The following is a 26656-nucleotide window of genomic DNA, read 5'->3' on the forward strand; positions in this document are numbered from 1 at the left end:
GCCGCATCCCAGGCCGGAGTTTTGGGTCAGGCAGTACGCCGGACGCCTATGCGACTCTCTCTGCTGCCCGCCCCGCCCCTCTGGTAGCGTCGCGGAAGCGCCGGCGGTCAGGAAGGTCCCCAGGAGGCGGTCCCTCCTGGAAGCCTGCGGCGGAATTGGGAGGCTGGGCCGCTATCTTCCCACAGAGAGTTGATCCTGGGCTCCTTCGCTCCGTTCCGCCCACGAGGGGACGCCGCTCCCGGGAAGTAAGGCCGCGGCGGCTTCGGCTGTGTTTATTAATGTCCTAGAGGCGTAAGGCTAGCTTCGTCTTCCCGCCTACCTGGGCTGTCTTCCCGACCCGCCCTCCCATATGGACTGCTGTAGGATGTGGGTGACTAGCCCCGAGCCGTGATGTGAGGTGTCAGCTCTGCGGAATTACCGAGGACTGCTGTGTGAGCTGAGTGTGAGCCCTGTGCAGCGTGTGAGGCGGAGGGGGATCGGCTGGGGATGCTTCCTGAAGGTCTCGTTTTTCTGCAGCTAGTCCACGAGCCTGGCACCCTCCGAGACAGTTGTCTGTTTATTGGAGGAGGAGATTGTCAGTCTTGTTCAAAGAGTCCTTTGAAACGGACTCGAGCGTCTTGTATTTCGACAAGTATATTTTCTTGAGTAGATGTTTTTGTGCCCTTTTGAAACTTCAGGCTCTAATCCTAAGTTATGTAAGGGGAGAGGATTTGTTTTATTAGGTGGGAAACTTTTTAGTGTGTGGGCTTGTGAAAAACTTATACCACTACAGGTTGGTTATGAGGTAAAATTGTAGTCATTTAAACTAAACTTTGCTATAGGATTTTAACATGTTAATTTTCTCTCATTAGTTCTCGAGCCCCTATTATGTGGCTGATTGTGTATTTAAATACCGATTACTATAATTCTGTATTTACAGTTTTTCCTAACTTGAGAATTTTTTTCCCCAGGTGAATTACACTTCAATGTACTCCAAACTGTATACTACTGATGGGAACTATTAAAGTTTATAATGTCAGAAACTTTCCTTAGACCAAAGGTTTCTTCCACAAAGGTATGAGTGGCTGTGTAGTGATTACCTAAAAACAACGACAAAGCCGGATGGCGGTGGTGCGCGCCTTTAATCCCAGTTGGCAGGCAGATAGATCTCTGATTTCTTTTTTTTTTTTTTAATATTTATTTATTTATTTATTATGTATACAGTATTCTGTCTGTGTGTATGTCTGCAGGCCAGAAGAGGGCACCAGACCCCATTACAGATGGTTGTGAGCCACCATGTGGTTGCTGGGAATTGAACTCAGGACCTTTGGAGGAGCAGGCAATGCTCTTAACCTCTGAGCCATCTCTCCAGCCCCAGATCTCTGATTTCTAAGCCAGCCTGGTCTACAGAGTGAGTTACAGGACAGCGAGAACGGTTTCCTGTCGCACGGTCCCCCCCTTCCCACTCCCCCCCCACCCGCAAAGAAAAGACAATGGCAAAAGGTTATTTGTTCTCAGTGACTTAATCCTAGCAGAGTGTTGATGGTCCAATGTCTGGTAATAAACTGCAAAACAACCAGAACCTTAACTCTGAAAAAAAAAATTTTTTTTTTAATCTTTCAAAACAGAATTTGTCTGTGTAGACCTGGCTGTCTTGGAACTTACTCTGTAGATCAGGCTGCCTCTGTTTCCTGAGTTGCTGGGATTAAAGGCTCGAGCCACTGTGCCCAGCTTTGAGAAAGCATTTGTAGTCGCAGTAACACAGAGTGAGCACTCTTAAATAGAAGAGACAGTATGTGTGTGGTAATTTGTTAGCTTAACCATGGGCTCTACTTCTTAGAAGTCATGAAGTTCGGTGTGTCGTTTTTCAGCTAGATAGGAATTTAGGTGCAAGGGGTGTCCAGATGGTATCATCTGCAAGGGAACTGGGAACCACTTTCCTACGGGTGGCTCCAACTTTTTTTTTATTTCAAGTAAATTACGTAGCTTTGTTGTTTTTCTTTTTTATGGTAGATAGAAGTAAGAAATAAAACTACAAAGTGTATAAATAATATACAAATCAATATTTTTGTCAGTAAGTTTGGCATAAAACTGTTTTCATGCACTTTTAAATACAGAAAAATGAAAAAAATTTATAGTAACATTGCCAGTCTTTTAGCACAGAAAAAAATGAATCAACTGGTTATGACTGCGTTTTTTTCTCCACAACTTTCTTTTTCTACTGCTGATAATATTCCTAACCTTCTGACCTAAGAGTGAAGTGTAATTGGGATTGATAAAGTAGTTATCAGCCCACATTTCTTCCCAGAAGCCTTATTTGCTTCTCTAGTTTGGGGCTCTCTCTCTGAGAGGAGCATTATCTACCGAAGAGTTCCCAACTGTAATTAAGTCCCCTCCACTGTTGGTATCAGTCTCCATCGTAGGGGTCAAGGCTGGAGCCAGGGCCTAGTGACGGGGCAAGCATTCTACTGCTGAGCAACGCCCTGACCCAAGCAGAATATCCTTGAATCTGATTCTTCCTCATTCGTCAGGCAGGACATTTCAAAGCCAGGCGACAAATTAGAGATTTTTTCTAGATTTGTTATAGAGTAGAGCAGGCTATCCCAGACTTGCTGCCACCCTCTTGTTCTTGTCTCTCCACTGCAGGGCTGAGAAGATTGTGCTGCCATACCCAGACATTTAAGAAAGTTTCATTATCTGGAAAACCCCTTAGTGCTGTTATTTTAGGTTGAAATTGCTCAATTCAGTATTTTTTTCTTTGACAAGGTTTATGTAACAGCCCTGGCTCTCCTGAAACCTGCTCTGTAGACTGGGCTAAGCCTCAAACTCACAAAGATCCACCTGCCTCCGCCTCCCAAGTGCTGGGATTAAAGTCATGTGTCACTACCGCCCACAGCTTTTACCTAAGGTATTAAAGCAAAGGAAGTAGTGGAAGGAAACTTGGAGAGGTTAGCAGTTTCTGTAGACCAGAAAACATGGACTGGAATGCTTGGAATTTGCTGGTCTTTCCTAAAGTTTCTGTGAATAAGATAGCACCTTCCCTAGAAAGCCTTTCTCTCTAAAGTGTCGCCTGCTTCATTGCAGCTGTACGTACCAGGCACAGCATTAGAGCGTTAGCACTTCTTATCTTTATAAAGTCTTACGACTAATCTGGCACTTAATACAGTTTCTCCCCAGCACTCAGGAGGCAGAGGCAGGCTGATCTCTGTGAGTTCAGTCCAGCCTGGTCAAAAGACGGAGTCAGGATTGCCAGGGTTACACAGAGAAACCCTGTCTGATAGGAAAAAAAGGAAAGGAAAAGTTGAGGAAGAACTGAGTGTACTTGGGAGGCTGAGACAGGAGCAGCTCTGACTCAAGGCTATCCTTGGCTACATAGTATGTTCTGGGTCAGCCTGAGCATGACCCCGTTTCAAAAAGATGCTCATAGTATATATAAATTGTAGGACTTTTAAGGGTTATAGTCATATTTCTGAAGTAGCTCAGTTACATAGGGGATGGGTAAAAACTTGTGGTAATTTCAGTTTTGTTTGTTTGCAGGTCACAGACTGGGTAGACCCAGCATTTGATGGTTTCTCAGCGACTGCTGCCACCACTGCCATCACTGCTTCCTCTTTAGGGTTGAATAATTCAAGTCACAGAAGGAAAAAATCGCCCTCCACATTAGACAGTAACAGCTTGCCGACTAGGAAAAGAGGAAAGCTGTTTTCTTTAGAACAGACCTATGCTGTAGAAACTTCAAAAGAGTATCTGTCTGATATTGAGCCGTGGGTGGATAAATATAAACCAGAAACTCAGGTATGCATTGGATATCATACAAACATGCTTATGTCATTTTAGGTTGGATGAACATGGATGTTTTCAGATGTTTTATTCATAAGAATCTTTTTAGCTTGTTATTGTTCCTCACACCTTAATCCTGTTACCCAGGTGGCTAGCAGACCTTGTGATTTCAATGCAAGCAAGTTCTAGGAAAGCCAGGGATATAAAGAGGGACCCAGTCACAAAAAAGAAAGAAAAGAAATTAGTAAAATGAAGTAGAAGAAACACACACGCGCGCGCGTGTGTGTGCATGTTAAAAGCCTATGATATGACCAAGTTGTTCTGTAGTTTTACCATCTTTTCTCTGTCTTTGGCCCAGACTAGAATTTACAGATGTACCCTTCTTCCCCTGTAGTAGGATCTGCGGGCCGCTTCCTGCCACCCAGCTAGCTTTACCCAAAATAATTACACGGAAACTGTATTCATTTAAACACTGCTTGGCCCATTAGCTCTAGCCTCTTATTGGCTAACCTTTACCTCTTGCTTTAACCCATATTTATTAATGTGTGTAGCACGACGAGGTGGTGTCTTACCAGGAGAGATCTTAACCTGCGTCCATCTCGGAGAGGAGAGGCACGGCGACTGCCTGAGGCGTCTGCCTGACTGCTTTCTTTCTCCCACAATTCTGTTCCGTCTGCTCCACCTACCTAATTTTCTGTCCTATTAAAGGGCCAAGGCAGTTTCTTTATTAACCAATGAAAGTAACACATAGACAGATGACCCTCCTCCATCATTCCCCACTCCCAGGAATATAAAGCTGGATTTTTAAATAGTTCCATGATAAGATATACAAAAAATTGCCATACAGTATATCAGCATGAGGATAGGGTTTTTTCCATAAAAACCTAAAAATTGAGGGTCTGAAGAGATGCCTCAGCAATTTAAAACACTGACTGTTCCTCCAGAGGACCCAGATATCATTCCAGGTCTCCACAACCATCTGGAACTTCAGTTCCAGGGGATTTGATGTCCTCTGAGGATACCAGACATAGTGCATTGATATACATATGTGGGCAAAACACCCATACATATAAAATGAGTAATAGAAAAGAATGATCTGATAAGGCTGAGAAGGGTACAGACAGACACATGCTGGAAGGAGTGGACAGACTCCTGCAAGTTGTTGGCAACCTCCCCAAAACAAATAAATGTAAAGAATATATAAAAATTTAAGTATAATCAAGAGGCCCTGTTGTATAGCAGCACCTTACTGGTTTTCAATTACTGTTTAATGAATTCATTTTTTTATTTTATGTGTGAGTGTTTTGCCTCCATGTATGTATGTGCATCACTTGTGTGCCTTGTGCCTAGAGAGGTAGAGAGTATTGGATCCCCTGAAACTGGAGTTAAAGATGGCTGTGACTCACCATGTAATTGCTGGGAATCAACCATGTCCTCTGGAAGAGCAGCCAGTGCTTCTAACTGATGAGATATCTCTTCAGCTCCTGTTTTGCACTTTTTGTTCACTAAAGTGTTCATATTAAAAGGTGCTGGTAGGCTTAAAATGTTTTAAAACTTTTTTAACCTCAAATTTTTATCTTAGCATGAACTTGCTGTGCATAAAAAGAAAATTGAAGAGGTTGAAGCCTGGTTAAAAGCTGAAGTCTTAAAAATGAAGCCAAAACAGGTAATTAAGTAAGAAATGCATTTAAAATATTTAGCATCATATGTTTTCTGACTTACAAGATGTTAACCTGTTTTTCTTCCTCTGTATTGAGACAGTGTCTCACTATATAGTCCTGGCTGGCCAGATTGGCCTCAGATTAACGGAAGTCTGCCTGCCTCTGTCCCTGGAAGCTGGGATTACAGGTGTGCTCAGGCTTCTCTGAGTTTATCCAAGTTCTGGGGTTATAGGCATGAGTCGTCATGCCTGACAGGAAGCTAATTTTTTATGATCACTCTGTTTATATGTCTTCATATTAACCTTCAACAGAAGCTTCCTGATTTGTTATTTCCAACCTCTGAAAGCCTGTTTGAGGGGCCGGGAGATGGTTCAGTGTGTGAAGGTCCTTAGACAACTTAGACAACCTGAATTCATAAAGTGAGTCAGTTGAGGTGATTGTGTTTTTAGCACATCTCATTATTTCACAGTAAAACCAGCAGGCAATTTACATAGTAATGGTTTTTTAAAAAAAACCTAACTATAACTAAACCTGTTTATCCTCAATAATGTTAACCTGATGTTTTGTTTCGCTTCCTTATTCTACAATTATTCTTAGCCCTTCCATAAAAGGTACATTATTGTCTCTTCCTCTTTGTCTTCTGAAAGTTTTTTTTTTTTCTGTCTTACAAACTTTATTAGTGCTGGGGAAAGGAGGACAGGCAGCTCTGGTCTCTCCCATACATTACTGCTTGCTGTTGCCATTGAGGGTCGGTTCACATGGTCGGGGAGGACAGGAAGGCCTTGATCTTAGGCCGGGCACTGAGGCTTGCCACATAGACACTGAGCATAGACACCCCGTCATTCACCATATCCACCAGGGCAGCCTCCCTCTGATCTTTCCCATAAAGCCTAAGGGAACGGCCCAGGTGCCTCAAGATGGCATTAGATTGGTACAGGGTAAGGTCTCCATCCTGAAACTTGGGGAGCTGCCCATACAGACAGGAGGACTTGAACAAGCCTTTCATCCAAGTATCTATGGACACCACCTCCTCCTTCCAGCTGTGGTCCTGGTTGGCCAGTAGTATGCGCATGGCCTCACAGCGCCCTCAAACTAGGAAGTAGACAATGGTGTACTGCGGCATGGCTGCTGCGTAGACAAATTCCAAGCTGCACTGATGGTACCGGACCTTGGGTGTGGAAGCCAGCCTGTCTTCTGAAAGTTTGAGCTCGTATCTTCACAATGTACTCCACATTTCAGCCAAGTTTGTTAGTATACACCTTTAATCCCGGAACTCAGGAGTCAGACTCAGGAGAATCTCTGGAGTTCAAGGTCAGGCTGTCCTCCACGGCAACTTCTCGGTCAGCCCTACTACGTAGTGAAACAACAGGAGGCAGAGCCGTGGGGCGCACCCCCTTTCATCCCAGCACTCAGGAGGCAGAGCGGCAGTAGGATCTGTGACCCAAGACAGCCAGGCTGCACAGAGAAACCTGTCTCAGGAAAGCAACAACAACAAAAACGCCGACAGAACCCTGACATTTCAGGCAGACTTTGAGATAGTACCTAATACCTCACCTTAACCTTTTGTGTTTTTACTTTGAGTGCTCTGGGCATCACTTTAGACTTTTACTCCTAATTTATTATATATATCATATTCTGCTTTTTAAAAATTCACTACAGTGCCCAATGTACCTATTCTGTCGTCTCAAAATGCCTTCTGCAGCTGGTCTGTTTGAGCTAAACCCGAAACAAGAACCAGGCATTGCATTTGATTGCTGTGTCTCTTAGGTCTTTGTTTCTCCTTCTCAATCTTTTAGTTTTTCTATAAGACATTGACTTAATTGAAGAGATCAGGCGTGTTGACAATAAAAGCCTCATCTCTGTATTTGTGGATACTGACTTGTTTCCTCTGACTCTGGTTAACTTTTTTCCCACGTCTGTATTTTCCAAATCTTTGTTTTGTCCCCTTTGATACGTGGTCTCACTGTATTGCCTAGCTCATAATTAAACTCCTGGGCTTAAATATTCCCACTTCAGCCTCCTGAGTACCTGGGTTTATAGGATTAATTAGATTCAGATAGAACATTTCAGTATGAGGTGTCTGTCATGTATTTTTTATATTATGATGTACCAGGAAGTGGATGAGTCTGCTTGCTTCTTTGCCATGGTAGGATCAATCATGGTCTTAATCAACCAGACAGGTACTCTACCACAGACCTTTGTTATTACAGGAGTTGGGCTTTTGTAGTTGGGCTTTTTTGTCAGACTTTCTTTGAACTGCCAGCCCCCAAATAATGACATGGAGACTTATTATTAATTATGAAAGCTTGACCTTTGTTTAGACTCGTCCCGCTATCTTATAACTGAAATTAACCGTCTCTACTACATTGTGCAGTGTGGCTCTTTACTTGTCTTCCATTCTGTGTGGCCGACTCCCTCTGCATCTCTCATGTGCCCAGTTCCCCTGAGTTCCTCTCCGCCTGGAGTCCTGCCTATCCTCTGCCACCTAGCTATTGGCTGTTCAGCTTCTTTTTAAACCGATCACAGCAACACATCTTCCCTCAATGTAAACAGATATCCCACAACAGGATTTCACTACATTCCCCAGGCTAGGTCTGAATTCCTGGGCTCATGAATCTCTACCTCAGATTCCCGAGTGCTGATACCATAGACATGAGCATAGCACCAAGCTCTCCTGTTCTGTTTGATATTTAGTTTGGTCACTAGAGTAGGGAAGAAATAGTCTAACACGTTCATTATAGAGTACTTTCCTCTTTCAGCAGCCACTAATCTTTGGGGAGGTACTTCGGTAGCACAGTTCCCTGGTGAACTTTATCCTACATGCCTTAGAGTCCTTTCCTGAACTACTAAATAAGGAAGGCTGTGAGATGTTTATTTTCAAAATATTCAGTTATTTCTATAATTAGCAGATACCTTTCTATAAAAGACAGTTCTAACTCTGAAAATCAGGTTAAATTTAGAATTTTATCCTTTAATTTTTTACAAAGATTTATTTTTATTTTACATGTATAAGTGTTTTGCCTGATAGCCACAGAGGCCATAAGAGGGCATCAGTCCCCTTGAACTAGAGTTATAGATGATTGTGACCCGTACCATGTGGTTACAGGAAGTAGAGCCCAGGTCTTCTTGAAGAGAATTCAGTGCTCTTAACCACTGAGACATCTCTCCAGCCCATTGTAAGCTCATAGGAAACCTTAGAGATTTCTCTGTACCCTACGCCTTATTAACATTCTCTACCAAGTGGAGCATTTGTTAGTATTAATATTGATGAACTTACATTGACTTGTCTTTAACAGTCAATCTATTGCTTAAATTAGGGCTTCCTTTTAATTTTCGATTTCAGAGTGAAAAAGTTGATGTTTTAGTTGTTTTGAAAGGAACGGATTCTCCTCATTTTTGTGTGTGGTGCTGTATGTACATGGGCTTTATCCTAGAGGGCCCCCACCTTTTCTAAAGTTTGAGACATGATCTCACCTTGTAGCCCATGCTTATCTGGGGCTCCCTACATAGTTCAAACTGGCCTAAACACTTAGCAGTCCTCCCAACTCAGCCTCCAGGTATGAGCTACCACACCTGGCTGTGATATACCTCTTGTAGCAGTGGTTTTTTAAAAATCGTTTTGTTTTGGTTTTTGTTGTTGTTGTTGTTGTTGTTGCTGTTGTTGTTTGGTTTTCGAGACAAGAGTTTCTCTGTGTAGCCTTGGCTGTCCTGGAACTCATCTATAGATCAGACTGGCTTCGAACTCACAGAGTAACTTGGTAATTTCTAGATTAATTTTAGTCAAACTTAAATTACCATGGTCCTGTAGAAGTACTGCTTAGTGGTTGATTGCATGTGCTACTCTTTCAGAGTACCCAGGTTTGGTTCCCAGCACTCAAATCAAGCAGTTCACAAACTGCCTGTAACTCCAGCCCCAGGGGATCCAGTGCCCTCTTCTGGCCTTTGTGGGCACACATACATGTGACACATAAACATATATGCATAGAAAGAAAAATAATTTTGGAGAGAAAGTCTTGTTGTAAGCATTCCCAAATTACTTATTATTATTAATATTATTATTATAGGGGGCGTGAGACAAGGTTTTTCTGTGTAGCCTTAGCTGTCCTGGAACTCACTCTGTAGAGAAGGCTGGCCTGAAACTCAGAGATCCTCCCTCTGCCTCACGAGTGCCAGAATTAAAGGTGGGTGCCATCACCATCTGGCTACATTTTAGTTTTTCATGGTATCTTTCATTCAAAATATGGGAAAGCAGCCAGGCATGATGGCACAGGTCTTTAATTCCAGACCTTTCTGAGTTTGAGGCCAGCCAGGACTACATAGTGAGACCCTGTCTCAACCCTCCACCCCCTCCAAAGAAAACATGTTAAAGCTGTGTACCACTAAATCAATGGAGTAGTTGCTGTTCTGACTTGAGATTCTGCTGAGAACCTACCTTCTAACTCTCTTACTGGGAACAGAATTTTAGAATGTGGCTCTGCTTAGTATTTTAGAATCTAGGCACCGACTATATTTCATGAAAAAAAAAAAAAACACACATGTATCTCCCACACATGAGCTACCTTCTTATTTTAATTGATCTGTTTGTAATAGGAGCCAGGCAGTAGTGGCACACGCCTTTAGTCCCAGCACTCAAGAGGCAGAGGCAGGTGGAGCTCTGTGAGTTTGTGGCCAGTCTGGTCTACAAAGCAAGTTCCAGGACAGCCAGGGCTGTTTCACAGAGAAACCCTGTCTCCAAAAGCAAAAAAAAAAAAAAAGAACAACAACAACTCAATACGGTGGTTGTGCTTTGTAAAGTTGCTAAGTTAGAAAATATCAAACTATTGTCCTATTGAAATAAAGGAGTAGGGGCCTGGAGAAATGGCTCAGCGTTTAAGAACAATGAAGAGCACTTCCAGAGTTCAATTCCCAACAACTATATGGTGACTCACAACCATCTATAATGAGATATGGTGCCCTCTTCTGGCCTGCAGGTATACATGCAGAACACTGCATAATCTAATAGTAAAAGTAATAGTAATAATAATGAAATACAAGAGTAGATTTCTATAAGCCTCTAGTCAGAATTTCCGTAAGCTTTTTGTCAGACTGTCATTTCATTCTGCTTGTGTTTTAGATTTATGTATGAGGAGGGGAATTAAACCAGGGTATTGTACAGACTAAATAGGTGTTCTAATGAGCTTCACACTCAGCCCCAGCCTATAGGTGCCAGGGGTCTAACTCAGGTCCTCATGCTGTGTAGCAACCATTTTCCTGATTGAACACTCTCCAGCCCCTGCAATTTTATGAATTCAAATAACCTCTTAAGAATCCTGTGTCCTTTGTAGCAAAAATTTAATTGCTTTAATTTAGTTACTAAATTGTTTTTGAAAATATACAATATAGGACTTGAGGAATTTTCAGAAGAAAACAATTGTTTCATCTGTAACTTAGTTTTAAAATTTGTTTATATTACGTATTTAATAGATCTTTGTAGGAATAATAACTACTAAGAAAAATTTATTTATTTTTTTCAATTATTTATTTTTATTTTATGTGAATTGGTGTTTTGCCTGTGTGTATGTCTGTGTGAGGGTGCTTGATCCCCTGGAACAGAATAATAGACAGTTGTGAGCTGGGAATAGAACCCTCTGGAACAGCAGCCAGTGCTCTTAACCGCTGAGCCATCTCTCCAGCCCAAGAAAAAATTTTAAAATTGTGTCGCATTCTAGTCATTGTGGTTTTAATTAGTGTTTGTATTTGGTTTTAGGGTGGGTCTATTTTATTAATAACAGGTCCTCCAGGATGTGGGAAGACAACTACTCTAAAAATACTATCAAAGGAGCATGGAATCCAAGTGCAAGAATGGGTTAATCCTGTTTTACCAGACTTCCAAAAAGATGATTACAAGGAGTTACTTAATTTAGGTAAGTTTTGCTGCAAAGGTGCTGGAGTTACAAAGAAAGCTTTATGTAACGAAACTTCCAGGTCAAGTAGTAAGAGTGCATGTTTCTCCCGTACTTGTCAGTTTGAGGAGAAACTGAGAAAGGCTCCGATAGAGAGTAGAGCGGGGTTCTTAGAAAATTAAATTTACACTCTTTTAAGATAACAAGCTGATTTTTGTGGGGTTTTTGTTTTTAAATTTTTTTGCATTTATTTATTGACTGTATGTTTGTGTATGTAATGTGTATGTACATGTACATGTGTGTATGCACAAACGTGCCCATGCCATGGCTTTCACGTGGAAGTCAATGCTCTCCTTTGGGGAGTCAGTTCTCTCCTTCCACTGTAGGTTCTGAGCCTGCTCGGTTTATGCAGTATTTTATGTACCTCGGCTTGCCCTAAACTTGTGATCCTCCTGCTTCCGCCTCCCACACGCTAGGATTATAGGCATGTGGCACCACACTAGATTAACAGGATCTCAGATTTTCATTATTTATGGAGTTCCACACTGTAAGATCTTCTGTTTCAGTGTCAATCAAGTCTTAGAACATACTAAAGGAACTTGCCTCTCAATAAAATAGCTTACACCCCAGCACTTAGGAGACAGATCTCTGTGAGTTCCAGACCAGCCTAGTCTAGATAGTTCAGGCCATCTAGGGTTGCACAGTGAGACCCTGTCACTCCCCTTAAAAAAAATTGCTGGGCAGTGGTGACACATCCTTTTTTTTTTTTTTTTTTTTTTTTTTTTTTTTTTTTTTTGTATTTTGAGACGGTTTCTCTGTAGCTTTGGTGCCTGTCCTGGAACTAGCTCTTGTAGACCAGGCTGGCCTTGAACTCACAAAGATTCACACGCTTCTGCTTCCCAAGTGCTGGGATTAAAGGCATGCGCCACCACTGCCCAGCTGCACATATCTTTAATCCCAGCAATTGGGAGGTAGAAGCAGAAGTATCTCTTTGATTTCTAGACAAACTCATCTACATAGTGAATTCCAGGACAGCTAGAGCTGTGTACGTTGAGAGACCCTCTCATAAAACAAAACAAAACAAAGATACAGTAGTGATAACCACGATCTGAAGATAGCATTCCAACTCCTTTCCTTCCTTCCCTCTTCCATGATGGTTCTGGGAGAGAAATGTTCTCTTGGGCTGGAGAGATGGCTCAGCTGTAAGAGCTCTGGCTGCTCTTTTAACTGCCGAGCTTCTTTCCAGCCCAACAGCTGTTTTTTAAGTCAGTTAATCTTGTGATACTTTCATTGGAATAGAAAAATTATTCTTGGCCGTCATACTAGTCTTTTAAAATGATATCTTATTTTAAATTTAAACCATTTCAAATAATTGAAAGATAATCTTCAGTACTGTAAGTTGTATCATTTAAATGAATTTTATGTGTACAATATTTGTATAATATTAATGTATGTAATTTGAAAATAAAGTAATAAATGTATTTCTTTTCAGATTCAAAAGTCTACATAGTTCCATACCAATCTCAGACAGCAGTCTTCAATGACTTTCTGTTGAGAGCCACCAAGTATAGCAAACTGCAGATGCTCGGAGATGATCTGACAACTGATAAGAAGATAATTCTGGTTGAAGTAAGGACAGCTTTTAAATGCTGCTAGAGCTCTGGTGTAAACCGTTGTGAGATACATTAGTAGTGGCTTTGTGATAGCAGAGGCCTGAAGGTTGTTTCAGTATCATCAGCAGAACAGTGTAGGTTACAGTAGTAGCATAGTTTTCAACTGCGACGCCATCGGTATAGAAAAGTAAAGTAAATCTATCGAAAGTTAATTTCCTCGGTGACAATAAATGACCTTTAATATCTAAACTGTGATCAAAATACTTTGGATAAGTAATGTTTTTTCTTGACAAATAAAAGTTTAAAAATAAATATGCAATGGAATATCCCTGAGCTAATACTTGTCCCTTATGTTCAACAGGATTTACCTAACCAGTTTTATCGGGATTCTCACGCTTTACATGACATTCTAAGGTGAGTGTCATTGGAAACCAGTGTTCCAAACTCTACATTAGAGGTGGGGTTGAAATGCAGTGATAGAACGTTTGTCTGCCACAAACAGCTAAATTGCTTGAGTTTCAGCATCATCTTGTTATTTTAGGAAATATGTGCAGATTGGCCGGTGTCCTCTTGTGTTCATAATCTCTGACAGCGTCAGTGGAGATAACAATCAGCGGTTACTCTTTCCCAAAAAGATTCAAGAGGAGTGTTCTATTTCAAACATTAGGTAAGAAATTGTTCTTATGCTTTGTGTTGTTTTTGTCTTGTTTTTTCGAGACAGGGTTTCCCTATATAGTCGTGACTATCTTGAAACTCACTCTGTAGACCAGGCTGTCCTAGAACTCAGAGATCCACCTGCCTCTGCCTCCTGAATGCTGGGATTAAAGGTGTGTGCCACCATTGCCCAGTTTAAACTATTTTTAAATTAATAATTTAAGCACCATATTTTTTCTTTTTACAGTTTCAACCCAGTGGCACCAACAATTATGATGAAATTTCTTAATAGAATCATGACTATAGAAGCTAGTAAGGTAAGTCTAATTAAAAACTAAATTGTAGCTATGGAAAACACAGATGGAGAAATAGTTGAAGGATGACACTTCAGAGGACACTACTGCTATAGAAATACGTATCTTAGCATTCTCTGTCTCTTTCTGTGTGCATGCATGTGAAAAGTTGGAAACAGTTGGAGACTAGCTTCATGGTGTATATAGTCTTTGCCTAGCTTGTGAAAGGCTCTGGTTTCAATCCCCCAAATGCCAAAAGTTGTATACAGGGTCATGACATTAATATAATTGTTCCTTATTGGGGAAAATACTTGCTTTGTCAGAGGGTATTAAGAACATTATTTAAAATGTTGCTACACTTTTATTTCTTTTGTGTTCATGTGAATTTGTTTATGGAGAGGGAAAGTGTTCCCCGGGCACATGTGGAGATCAGGACAACTTGCAGGAGTCGACTCTTCTATCATGTGGGTTCTGGGGTGGAATTTAGGTCATCAGGCTTGGCAGCAAGTCCCTTACCCACTGACCCATCTTTCCAGCCCTTGAATAAATAACATTTTAATAATGAAATAGATTTAAAGCTACTAACTTAAAAATCACCTCAGTGGTGTTAGGTAAGAAATTAAACTTAATTGAAAACAAATACTGTAAGTCTGCCTAGGTTAAAAATATTAATTCTGCCAAGCAGTGGTGGCATATTGCCTTTTATCCCAGCACTAGGAAGGTAGAGGCAGGAGGATTTCATGAGTTTGAGGCCAGCCTGGTCTATAAAGTGAATTGCAGGACAGCCAGTACTGACAGTGAAACCCTGTCTCAAAAAGGCAAAACAAAAACCATTAACTCTGCATGTTTGCCTACACTTAGAGATCTTGAATATATTTATAGATTCAAGCACACAGAAAGTATGGAAAGATACTCACTACATTTCTGTGACAGAGTTTGCTTTGGGAAGACAAACAACTTTCATAAAGAATTTCTGAGGGCTGGAAAGATGTCTCAGTGCTTAAGAGCACTGGCTGCTTTTTCAGAGGACCTGGGTTCAGTTCCCATCAGCTACATGGAAGTTCACAACTGTCACTCCATTCTGGGGAGCAGATGTGGTTTTCTGACTGCTGAGGACACTGGGCACATACTATACATGCATACATACAGAAAAAAAAATCTCACATAAAATAACATTTGAAAAAAATAATTTTTGAAACAACCTTTGGTTAATAAAGAGAATAAATGTGTAAATTTAAGGGTTGTAGTATAGTTCTATTTTTCTATGATAATAGTTTTGTAAGATCAGATGTCCGATAGACTATGAAAGACTCTCCCGAGGTAATCCATATGGGTTAGAATTTAGGATTCTTTTGCCTCAGTTCCCACATGCTGGGACTATAGCCATGTTCTACCATACCTGGGCTGTGCAAGTTTTTAGACATTCAAATTTGAAAAAAATCTAATTTGTATGTAAGTTCTCAAAATGGGCTTTAGCTTTTATGTATGTATTTATGTTTGGGCAAAACAGTTTAAATTGTATCTCTTCATTTTAGAATGGAGGGAGAGTTGTTGTTCCTGATAAAACGTCCCTGGAGTTGCTCTGTCAAGGGTGTTCTGGTGATATCAGAAGTGCGATAAATAGCCTGCAGTTTTCTTCTTCAAAAGGTAACTAACTAGAAGACACATTCATAGAGCAATGATAGGTTACTTTCTCTTAAACAGTCAATGAAATAAATCAGATTAAACCTCTATGTAGTGCCTAGGGATCAGTCCCAGGGACTTCCCTATGGTGGACAGGTATTCTACTGAGCTTTCTATTCTCAGCCCAGACTAGAAATGCAGTGGTCCCTTCTTATCTGTAATTTAGTTGCCTACCGGCAGAACTCTCTAAAATTTTTATGAAATATTCTAGAAGTAGAATAAGTCATAACTTTTAAATTTTACATTATACTGACTACTGACAAGATCTTCTAGTAGCGCATGCCTTCAACCCCAGCACGTGGGAGGCAGAGGCAGGCAGATCCCTGAGTCTGAGGCCAGCCTGGGCTACAGAGTGAGCTCCAGGACAGACAGGGTTATGTAGAGAGACCCTGTGACAAAAAAGAAAAGAATTCTGCTGTCCATCCTTTGAAGCCAATCATCTCTGGTGCGTGAGTGCACGTGTGTGTGGTGTAGACCAGGACAACTTTCCAAGTTGGTTCTTTCTTTGTAACACTTAGCTAGGCAAATCCTACAGCATAGGTATTTTTAGATTTAATGGTTTTTTTCCTAATTATGTGTATATGTCTCTGTGTGGATATATTCACTTGAGTATAGGCCCTGTGGAGTGCAGATCCCCCGCATGCTTACTGTGGCATATGCATGTGCCCATCACACACACAGGCACACATACAAATACTTGTTTAAAAACTGCTTCAAGACAAAACATGATTAATTTACATACAGGCTTGGTACTGTAGTTTTCTTATTTATTTATTTATTTTTGGTGTGGTGTTTTGCCTATGTGAAGATGCTGCGGATGCCCTGGAATCAGACTTAAAGACAGTAGTTGTGACTGCCACATGGGTGCTGGGTCTTCTGGGAGAGCAGCCAGTTTTCTTAACCACTGAGCCATCTCTCCAGCCCATCTTAATTATTTGTAATGTGGCTCAGGAAAGTCTTGGCTGGGCAGTATGAATGATTACATCTTTTTGCTTTCATCTTCTTGCTTTTTACTTAGGGGTTGTGTTAAGGTTAAATGAAATAATATTTGATTATCATGGTGCTTGATATATATGAGGACCTCTATACATGATGCATAGGTTTTCTTTTTTGTGTTTTTGTTTTGTTTTAAAGATTTATTATGTATAGAGTGTTCTACCCACACACCAGAAGAGGGTACCAGATCTCATTACAGATAGTTGTGAGCCACCATGTAGTTGCTGGAAATTGAACTCATGACCTCTGGAAGAGCAGCTAGTGTTCTTAACCCCTGAGCCATCTCTATAGCCCTATTCATAGGTTTTAAAGTATTGTACTTCATTACATTTACTTTTGAACTTTTTCATAAAAATTTCTATATTTAATAAATTTATTTCCTCCATTAGACATAAAAAGGATTGATAAACATGACGTAGTAAACCATAGCTCCACTAATAATGATGAGTTATGTTTTTATTCTAGTAATTATAAAAGACTGCATAGTACTTACCGTAAGCATTTAACAAGCTGTTCACATGGCATTAAAGAATTGACCTCGAAATAGAAACTATCTGTTGATCTCTCAAAATCCATCTAAAATCCTGGTTTTCTTATTCACAATTGTAGCAACTGTTATTATTCAACATATTCACAACTGTTCTCTGCTTGTATGCTTAATAACCATAGAAAAATGGTACCCTAGCACAACTAAAACTAGTCTGTATGCAGCCTGTTCCTGTGGGAGTATAAATTCCTTAGATTCAGTACAGGAATTAGGTGTTAGAAATATAATGTGGGACAGTTTGAGATCCTGGGTCATTAACACATTACTGTTCTTAACTCCGAAAGTTTAAGAGAAGAGGAAAATAATGTTCACCAAGATTTATGGGAGCAATTATAAAATTCATTTTTTTAAAGATTTATTTATTATGTATGCAGTGTTGTATACCTGCAGGTCTGAAGAGGGCACCAGATCTCATTACAGATGGTTGTGAGGCACCATGTGGTTGCTGGGAATTGAACTCAGGACCCCTGGAAGAGCAGCCAGTGCTCTAAACCTCTGAGCCATCCCTCCAGCCCTAAAATTCATTTTTTTATTACGTAGATTTATTTGGGTATGTGTAAGTATGTATGTTGGTACATCATGTCATGGTGTGTGAATGGACATTAGTGGATGATTTGAAGGTCAATTCACGTTCCATGTGGGTGCCTGGAATCAAACTCAAGCTCTCAGGCTTATTTAGCATACCTCACTGACCCTTTACTTACAATAACTATCTGCTGCTGCCATAGAATTTCTATGAGGGTAAAATTACTGTGTAGCATCCATCATAAACAGTACCTTACATAAAACACTGTGAAAAATGAGATGATATGGTTATAGTACTGTGTTATTAAGTTTCTGGAAATTTGTGATGCCATGAGATACTATTTTTATGGGGTTGGGATTATAAGATAATTTATTTTATTTTTTGATATTTTTTTTTAAACCACGTGGTGGTGGTGGTGCACACCTTTAATCCCAGCACTAAGGAGGCAGAGGCAGGTCTCTGTTCAAGGCCTGGTCTACATAGTGAGTTCCAGGACAGGCTCTAAAGCTACAAGAAACCCTCTCAAAAAACCAACAAAAAAAAATTAAGAATTTATGTGTAGGGGCTGGAGAGATGGCTCAGAGGTTAAGAGCACTGACTGCTCTTCCAGAGGTCCTGAGTTCAATTCCTAGCACATGGTGGCTCACAACCATCTATAATGAGATCTGGTGCCCTCTTCTGGCATGCAAGCATACAGGGAAGGAATGTTATATACATAATAAATAAATAAATCTTAAAAAAAAAGAATTTATGTGTATGGGTGTTTTACCTGCATGATTGTCTGTGTACCTGGCACCCATAGAGACCAAAAGAGGGCATCATATTTCCTGGATCTTGAGTTATAGATGGTTATGAGCTGCCATGTGGGTGCCAGGAATCAAACCTGGATTCTATGGAAGAGCAACAAGTACTCTTTTAACTGCTGAGCAATGTCTCCAGCTCCTAAGACAATTTAAATGACATTTATTCCATTTTTATAGTTAGCAACAAATAGGATTCTTCACTAAGGTCAAATTAAGTTACTGCTTGTTAGAAAAAGTTTTGGTTAGAATATTGAGTATAAGTATCTGAAATAGTCTTAGTGTTCATATTTTGATTTTTTAAAATATCATTTGGATGTGTATTATTTAGGAGAGAACACTTTATGGTCAAAGAAAAAAAGAACGTCACTGAAATCAGATGCTGCCGTATCAAAATCAAAGCAAAGAAAGAAATATAATAGTGCTTTGGAAAATCAAGAGATCCAAGCTATTGGTGGAAAAGATGTTTCTCTCTTTCTCTTCAGAGCTTTGGGGAAAATTCTGTATTCTAAAAGTAAGAAATATTTCTGCATTTTGTTTTCATTATATGTGGTACTCTCACTTCAGAAATAAGATACTATGTGTTTTGAAATGCCTTGTATTTTGTTTTGTTACTGAAGGAGCTAGGGACCCTGCCAGATACTGCAGAGCCAGTGCTAACATGCAACAGGAAAATGTTTTCACCTGTGGAGCATTTTCCACAGCTGTAAGTCACAGTAATTTCTGTAAGTTCAGGTTCCTGAGGACAGCAGTCCATCCAGAGCAGCAGTTCTCAATCTGTGAGATGTGACCCTTTCATAAGGTCACCTAAGACCATCGCAAAACACAGATGCTTACATTATGATTCATAACTAGTAAAAGTACAGATATGAAGTAACAATGAAATAATTTTATAGTTGGGGTCACCACAACATGAGAACTATATTGAAGGGTTACAGTATAAGAAGGTTGGGAGCCAGTGCTCTAGACCTTTAGTGGTAAAAGTTGGTAGCCCAAAGCAGTTGTAATACTTAGCTCCAAATACTGGGTCCTGGACCAGGGGCTAGGTAGCTTCAGGTTTCTTTGGCTTCTCTTCATTAACTTGCTGTTCTCATAACCGCAGGTGTCCATTGCTCTTCTGTATTATTTATTCCATTTAGCCTTTCCTCACCTATCCTTTCAAACTTTCCCTCTTTTCAGGAAAATCCCAGACTTCTGTTCTCTATATACTAAATACCAATAGGATTCTGAAGGGAGAGACTGATTCCAAAGTGGAAATGCCATGTAAGGAAAGTCTGGTGAAAATACTCATCTGCTTCTTTACCTTCTTTCCTTCCAGCCTCAGTGCCCATTCTCACCTAATTCCTTTCTTCCACCATTTCTTCATTCCCAGTGTTCATGTCTAATCTCTGCATTGGGGCGTAGCTTTCCTGTTCCTGAAGGTAGAATAGCCTCTTCCTACACAGCAAATACAGCACTTTAGCCTTCCGTCCCGAGAGACGGCAAAGGGAGAAAACAACCCGGAGCTGAAAGATGAAATGGGAAGTACTTTGAGACATGCCAGTTTTTAAGTTCAGAAGAACCATACCAGCTGGACTGTGATGGCACACACCTTTAATCCCAGCACTTGGGAGGCGGAGGCAGGTGGATCTCTGTGAGTTCGAGGCCAGCCTGGTCTACAGAACTAGTTCCAGGACAGCCAGGACTACACAGAAAAACCCTGTCTGGAAAAACAAAAAACAAAACAAATCCATAATTTAAACATCACAATTTTGAATTTTGCCCTTGTTAATGATGGTAAAGTAGTTAAACTCGTTTGTTTTGATGTTTTGGTTTTTAATTTTTAACAACTTCCTTAGTGTTTTAAAATGAATGTACCTAAAGTATTGAAAATGAAGTCATGAAAGCGCTGGTTGGAAAGATGACGTTAGCTTTAGTAACCCCGAGGTTTGTTTACAGGAGCACCTTTAACAGGGTCAGACTCCCCCCGCCTGCCTGCCCACCTCTCAGAGCATGAACGGGACACCTTACTTGTTCAGCCCGAGGTAAGGACTTTTGTAACACTTGGGACTTGGCTTAATATGTGTTATCTATGTGCCTAAACGTCTGTCCATTTGCACCAAAATTTATATATTTTTGCCTCTTTTTATAGGAAATAGTAGAAATGTCACATATGCCAGGAGACTTTTTTAATTTATACCTTCACCAAAACTACATAGATTTCTTCGTGGAAGTGGATGATCTTGTGAGAGCCAGCGAGTTTCTGAGCTTTGCAGATGTCCTCGGTGGTGACTGGAATGTAAGATCATTTGACTTACATAGTTTTTGTGTGTTTTGTATTTCTTCAGGAAAAAGTTGAGTTTTATCTCTATTTGATGTATGTTGTGACTCACCTACTGTGCTAGATCTAATTATTCAAGCCAGTGTTTATAATAAAATCTCAGGTTATTTGATTTTTCTGATGATATATAGCACTATTTTTTCTGATATTTTCTAATTTTATTTATATTACTTATTATGTCTATGAGCCTGTATATATATGTACACCAAGTAGGTGCTTGATGTCCATGGAGGTCAGAAGACGTTGAATCTCCTGGAACTGGAGTCATAGATGGTTGTGAACCACCATGTGGGTGTTAGGATCCAAACCTGGGTCCTCAACAAGAGCAACACATGCTCTTAACCACTGAGCATCTCTCCAGCCTTGTTTTCTAATTTTAAATTAACATATACTCAGACCATTTTTTAAAAGACTTGTTTTTAATTATGTATAGATGTGTGCCTCATGTGTATATGTGCACTCTGAGGCTGGAGTTACAGACAGCTCTGAACTGCGTGGGTCTGGGTGCTGGGAGCCAGACTCAAGTCTTCTGGAAGGGGAGCAGCAAGTGCCCTCCTTAAGGAGTCAGTCACTGACAATTAATACAGATTTTTGTTTTTAAAATAACTATACAATGTGTATCAGCTGTAAGTGTGACTCAGTGGTAAAGCACATGCTTAGGCGCACGAAGCCCAGATTTGATCCTCCATATTAAAAAGTCGTCTGGTCCTTTCTTATTAGCATGGGGAGGGTATAAGAGGACAGCTTTGTGGAGTTGGTGCTCTCTATCCACTTTGTTGTAGGTTCTTATTAAACCCACAATATTATCACACTTAATAAAGTTGCTGTTAATTTAGTTACTATTAATTTAGCTTGGTACACACTTGTAATTCTGGTACTCAGGAAGGTAAGGCAGGAGGTATCAAAGTTAAGACTAGCCAGGCTTACTTAGGAGACCTTGTCTTAAAAACCAACAAGACAAAAATAGTTTATGAATATGCTATCATTTTCTTTTTTTCTTTCTCTCCCCCCGCCCCCCGCCCCTTAGCAGAGTGTCTCTGTGTAACTCTAGCTGTTTTGGAACTCGCTCTGTAGACCAGGCTGGCCTTGAACTCAGAGATATGACTGCCTCTGCCTCCTAAATGCTAGGATTAAAGGTGTGCACCACCACCTCTGGCTGTTAACATTATTTTCTAGTTGCTCCCAAAATGTTTCTCCTGACCCTACCAAAGCCTTTCCCAACTCCACCAAAGTTCTACTCAGTGCATTTGTCTCCTCTGTTTCAGTTGAATTTGTCTTAAGTAATTTTATAGCAATATTTTTAAGGCTTTGATGATATTGGGAAACATGCAAAGCAACTAAGTATAGGGGGTCTTAATCTGTGTCAGTACTACCAACAGTAGTATTTCATGTGTTGTTTCACATCTTGTCTCACCTGCTAGACACGCTCTCTACTCAGGGAATATAGTACATCTGTAGCCACGAGAGGTGTGATGCATTCCAATAAATCCCGGGGATTCGCTCATTGCCAAGGAGGAGGATCAAGCTTTCGACCCTTACATAAACCTCAGTGGTTCCTAATACATAAAAAGGTAAAAAAAAAAAAAAATAAATAAAAAAAATAAAAATTAAGCTATAATCTCAGCACTGCTGGCTGAGGTGAGAGGATTGTGAATTCAAGTCCACCTGGGCTAACTACATAGTGAGACTCTATAGACTGTGAACTTCATTATGTATGCATTAGATCTCCAAGCGAAAGTTTTGGTTTTGGTTCAGTTTTTAGTTAGAGTCTTGCGTATCACTGGTTGTCCCTGAACAACTCCTGATCCTTCTATCCTCTGCTGCCTTGCTAAGCTTATTTTCTTAACAACTCTGTGTGTGTGTGTGTGTGTGTGTGTGTGTGTAATCCTATTTGGAGACCAACCTGGTTGCATGAAAAAAAAAAATATCTTTATGGAACATAAACTTAGTCTTTGTGGCATAATAAACTTTATGAATTCATAACCACTTTTGTTTGATTTGGTGTTAAATTTTTATTAAACTTTATTATTGATAAACTTACTAATAAAAATATCACACACCAAAATTAACCAGACCTAAAGTATTAATGAACTTATATACAGTTATAATTGGCATTTGTTTGAAACAGGATTTCACTGTGTAGCTCTGACTGGCCTGGAACTTGTTATGAAGATGAGGGTAGCCTCAAATTCACAGAACTCTGCATGCCTCTGCCTCTTGAGTGTTGGGATTAAAGTAATCACCATGCCACACATATAACCATCTTAAAATTTTATTTTCCTTCCATTGTCTTTCTCCCATACAGTATCGAGAAAATTGCCTGGCAGCAAAGGCACTCTTTTTTGACTTCTGCCTACCAGCTTTGTGTCTTCAGACTCAGCTCTTGCCGTATCTTGCTCTGCTGACCATTCCAATGCGAAATAAAGGTAACGTGTTTCTTTCCTATAGAGAACTTGTTACACCCACGATGCTGTAGTCTATAGGACTGACATCTGGTTTTCACTTTTGGTATCTGTCGACAAAGACTCTGGGATCTTCTTCAGTTGTAGTTCCTCACTATCATTTATTTTGATCTCAGATTGTTCACAATTGACTAGTTGATGCTGCTTTAAGCTGTGCTTTTCTTTTTATTACTATATTTTAATCATGTGTATATGTCTGTGTGTGGGTATGTGCACATGGATGCAAATGCAGTCAGAGGGCAGAAAGGATGTTAGAGCTACAGGTGGTTGTGAGTCGCCTGATGTAGGGAACCCAGTTTGGGTCTTCTGCTGTAAACATGCTTAACAGCTGAGCCATCTCTCTGGAAACCCAGTGTCATTTCTAAGCTTTGTCTATAAAACAAAGCTAGACAAATTTGTGTGTATAACGTAAGTCCATAATAGAACATCTAGTTTCTACCTAGCCCGACAGTGTCTATTCTAACCTTTTCCCTTTCCATAGCTGTATTTCTTTTTTTTTTAATATTTATTTATTTATTATGCATACAATATTCTGTCTGTGTGTATGTCTGCAGGCCAGAAGAGGGCACCAGACCTCATTTACAGATGGTTGTGAGCCACCATGTGGTTGCCGGGAATTGAACTCAGGACCTTTGGAAGAGCAGGCAATGCTCTTAACCACTGAGCCATCTCTCCAGCCCCCATCATAGCTGTATTTCTGTTTGTTGTGATTGTTACTGTTTTGTAGGGCTGGAGGCCAGACTTGATTTTCTTTGATTACAAGTACTTGGAATCAAATTTAGGGCCTTCCTTGTGCAAGCTAAATGAATTTGTATCACTGAAATATATTCCAGATATATCTCCCCCTTTGAATAATGAAATTGCCTACCATTTTTCTAGATATATTTTCTTGTGTGATCATTATACACATATGTACTTCTTATGTATCTGTCGGTGTGTGCATGTGCACATAGAAGTCAGAAGACAACCTTGGGTATTGTTCCTCAGCTACTAGCCACCGCTTTTTTCTTTCTTTTTTTTTTTTTTTAATTCGAGACAGGGTTTCATTGTGTAACCCTGGCTGTCTTGGAACTCACTCTGTAGATCAGCCTGGCCTTGAACTCATGGAGATCCCCAAGTGCTGGAATTAAAGGCATGTACCACCACAATCTGGCCCCAAAAATTATTTTTAATTGACAAATTTAAACTGTATATATTTATGGTATATGTGACATTTTTTTAAGATTTTTATTTATTTATTATATATACAATAGTCTTTCTGCATGTATGCCTGAAGGCCAGAAGAGGGCACCAGACCTCATTACAGATGGTTGTGAGCCACCATGTGGTTGCTGGGAATTGAACTCAGGACCTTTGGAAGAGCAGGCAATGCTCTTAACCACTGAGCCATCTCTCCAGCCCCCTATATGTGACATTTTTATATGTGTATGTATACCTTATAGAATAGCTAAACCAAATTTTTTTTTTTTTTTTTTTTAGTTTTTCAAAACAGGTTTCTCTGTATAGCCCAGACCGTCCTAGAACTAGCTCTGTAGACCAGGGCTGGCCCTCAAATTCACAGAGATCCGCCTGTCTCTGCCTCCCAAGTGCCGGTATCAAAGACATGTGCCACCAGTTGGCAAAAGTAATTTTTGAATGATGGTATTTAAAACTTTATTAAAATATTTTTTCAGCTCAGATTTCTTTTATCCAAGATATTGGAAGACTTCCTTTGAAGCGAAACTTTGGAAGGTAAGCTGATCTTAATTCCTAAAGAATTCTTTCTGAAATGTCCACTGGATATGTCTGCATGCAGTCAGTAAATGTGCTCCATTAAATACACAGCAGCTAGGGGCTTGGTGGACTTTCTTAGCTCAAGCCAGCCGGGGTCTACATAGCCACAGCTTTGAAGACAGATCCTGATTCTGATTACATGATTAGTTCCCTGGTTGAGAGTACAGACTGTTCCTCCAGGACCAGATTTTGTTTCCCAGCACCCACGCTGGGCAGCTTATAACTGCCTGTAGCTGTGGCTACTGTATCTGACTTCCTAGAAACATAAAAGTGAATCATTTAAAGTATCTTTTTCCAATTTCTAGCAGATAACTATAGGAAATAAAAGTAATATAAAAAGAAGGTATTACAGCTTTGTTGTCTTGAGGTGGGGAGTATCTCACTATGTAGCTGAGGCTCGACTCAGGACTTCTCAGTCTCTTGTAGCCTCCCAAGTGCTAGTATTACAGGCTGCACCACCATCCCTGACTGAAGTTTTAGTGGGGTTTTTTTTTGTTTGTTGTTTTTTGTTTTTGTTTTTGTTTTTTTTGAAACAGGGTTTCTTTATGTGGTTTTGGCTGACCTGGAATTCAGAGATCCAGTGCCTGCCTTTACCTCCTGAGTTCTTGGATTAAAGGTGTGAGCACCATGCCCAGCTTTAGTTTCTATTTTTTAAATTATAAATTATAAATTAAATAATGTAAAATGTAGTCCTATTCATGTTTCCTGAGATTTCTTTTTTCTGCTCATTTTTAATGTATATATAAACATTATTGCATAGGAACTCTGCTGGAGACATTAACCCTCTTGTAGGCAGTAGGGTTTATTCACAGTTTCTCATTCACCTTGCATTTTGTGTAAATGGAAAGACCTCTTAGGTTGCAATTGAAAGGAATCTGCTGTTTGGTAACTACTGACGTCTGCCCTGTGAATCTGACAGGTTGAAAATGGAAGCCCTGACTGAGCGAGAGCTCATAGAGCCCGACAGCGAGGATGAGTTCCAGCGTACTGGAGGGCAGCTTGCACAGGACGCTCAGGGAGAAGCCTCGCAGACTGCTGACCCAGAGCCCTGGTCTCTCCCCCTGAGTCAGAACAGCGGGAGTGACCTGCCTGCTAGTCAGCCGCAGCCCTTCTCCTCCAGAGTGGACATGGAGGAAGAGGAGGAGGAGGACATCATAATAGAGGACTATGACAGTGATGGGACGTAGAAAACACCTGTCCGTCAGAGTGCTACTGGAGACTTGTTTCCAGCCCTTCAGGACTACAGAACTTGGTCCTTGAACAGCATTACACACTTCTGGTGAATGGCAAGCAGTTTGCTGACTGCTCAGTTGTCCTAGCGTTCCTTCCAAGCCACTGACTCCAGTCATCCTGAAGAAGTACAAAGTCTTTAGTATTTATTTAGTCTTGTGAAAGCTTTAGGGAGGAGCAGTCACAGTGTCAAGTACGGTTCGCAGTGTCCTGCTTAAATATCAGAAAATGTGAAGGAGTAATCCAGAATATAGACTTTATGGGGTATTGTAAATTGATTTGTAAAACAATTTATGAGTATAAATAAACTTTGTGCCTTATTTACAGTTTGCATCTAGCTTCTCAGATACCGTTTGGTATGTTGTACAGTGGAATATTTTAGATACTTCTGGAAAATATTTACATAATTTATATAAAAATTAAATGTTGGCTTTCATCTTGTTTTTCTTATCTTTTA

The 26656-nt window shown here is 40.2% G+C and overlaps 1 protein-coding gene across 4 annotated transcripts; it reads left to right on the top strand.

Annotated features, from left to right (window-relative positions):
• The first annotated feature begins 91 nt into the window (after positions 1 to 91).
• Positions 92 to 26530, top strand: Rad17 (RAD17 checkpoint clamp loader component). 4 transcript variants are annotated; one of them, XM_038321903.2, is made up of 17 exons: positions 92 to 245; positions 951 to 1054; positions 3517 to 3774; positions 5342 to 5425; positions 11167 to 11323; positions 12795 to 12931; positions 13277 to 13329; positions 13457 to 13582; positions 13817 to 13886; positions 15398 to 15509; positions 18746 to 18928; positions 20353 to 20438; positions 20546 to 20692; positions 22156 to 22305; positions 23040 to 23160; positions 24870 to 24927; positions 25889 to 26530. In XM_038321903.2, the coding sequence occupies exons 2-17, from the start codon at positions 1013 to 1015 to the stop codon at positions 26154 to 26156; spliced, it is 2052 nt and encodes a 683-aa protein (XP_038177831.1). In that variant the 5' UTR covers positions 92 to 245; positions 951 to 1012; the 3' UTR covers positions 26157 to 26530. The 4 variants fall into 4 exon arrangements, with proteins under 4 accessions (XP_038177831.1, XP_038177833.1, XP_038177832.1 ...); XM_038321905.2 differs by having other exon boundaries at positions 118 to 442; XM_038321904.2 differs by having other exon boundaries at positions 118 to 431.
• The last annotated feature ends 126 nt before the right edge of the window (positions 26531 to 26656 follow it).

The sequence above is a fragment of the Arvicola amphibius genome, chromosome 3, assembly GCF_903992535.2.
Source record: "Arvicola amphibius chromosome 3, mArvAmp1.2, whole genome shotgun sequence".
Taxonomy (NCBI): Eukaryota; Metazoa; Chordata; class Mammalia; order Rodentia; family Cricetidae; genus Arvicola; species Arvicola amphibius.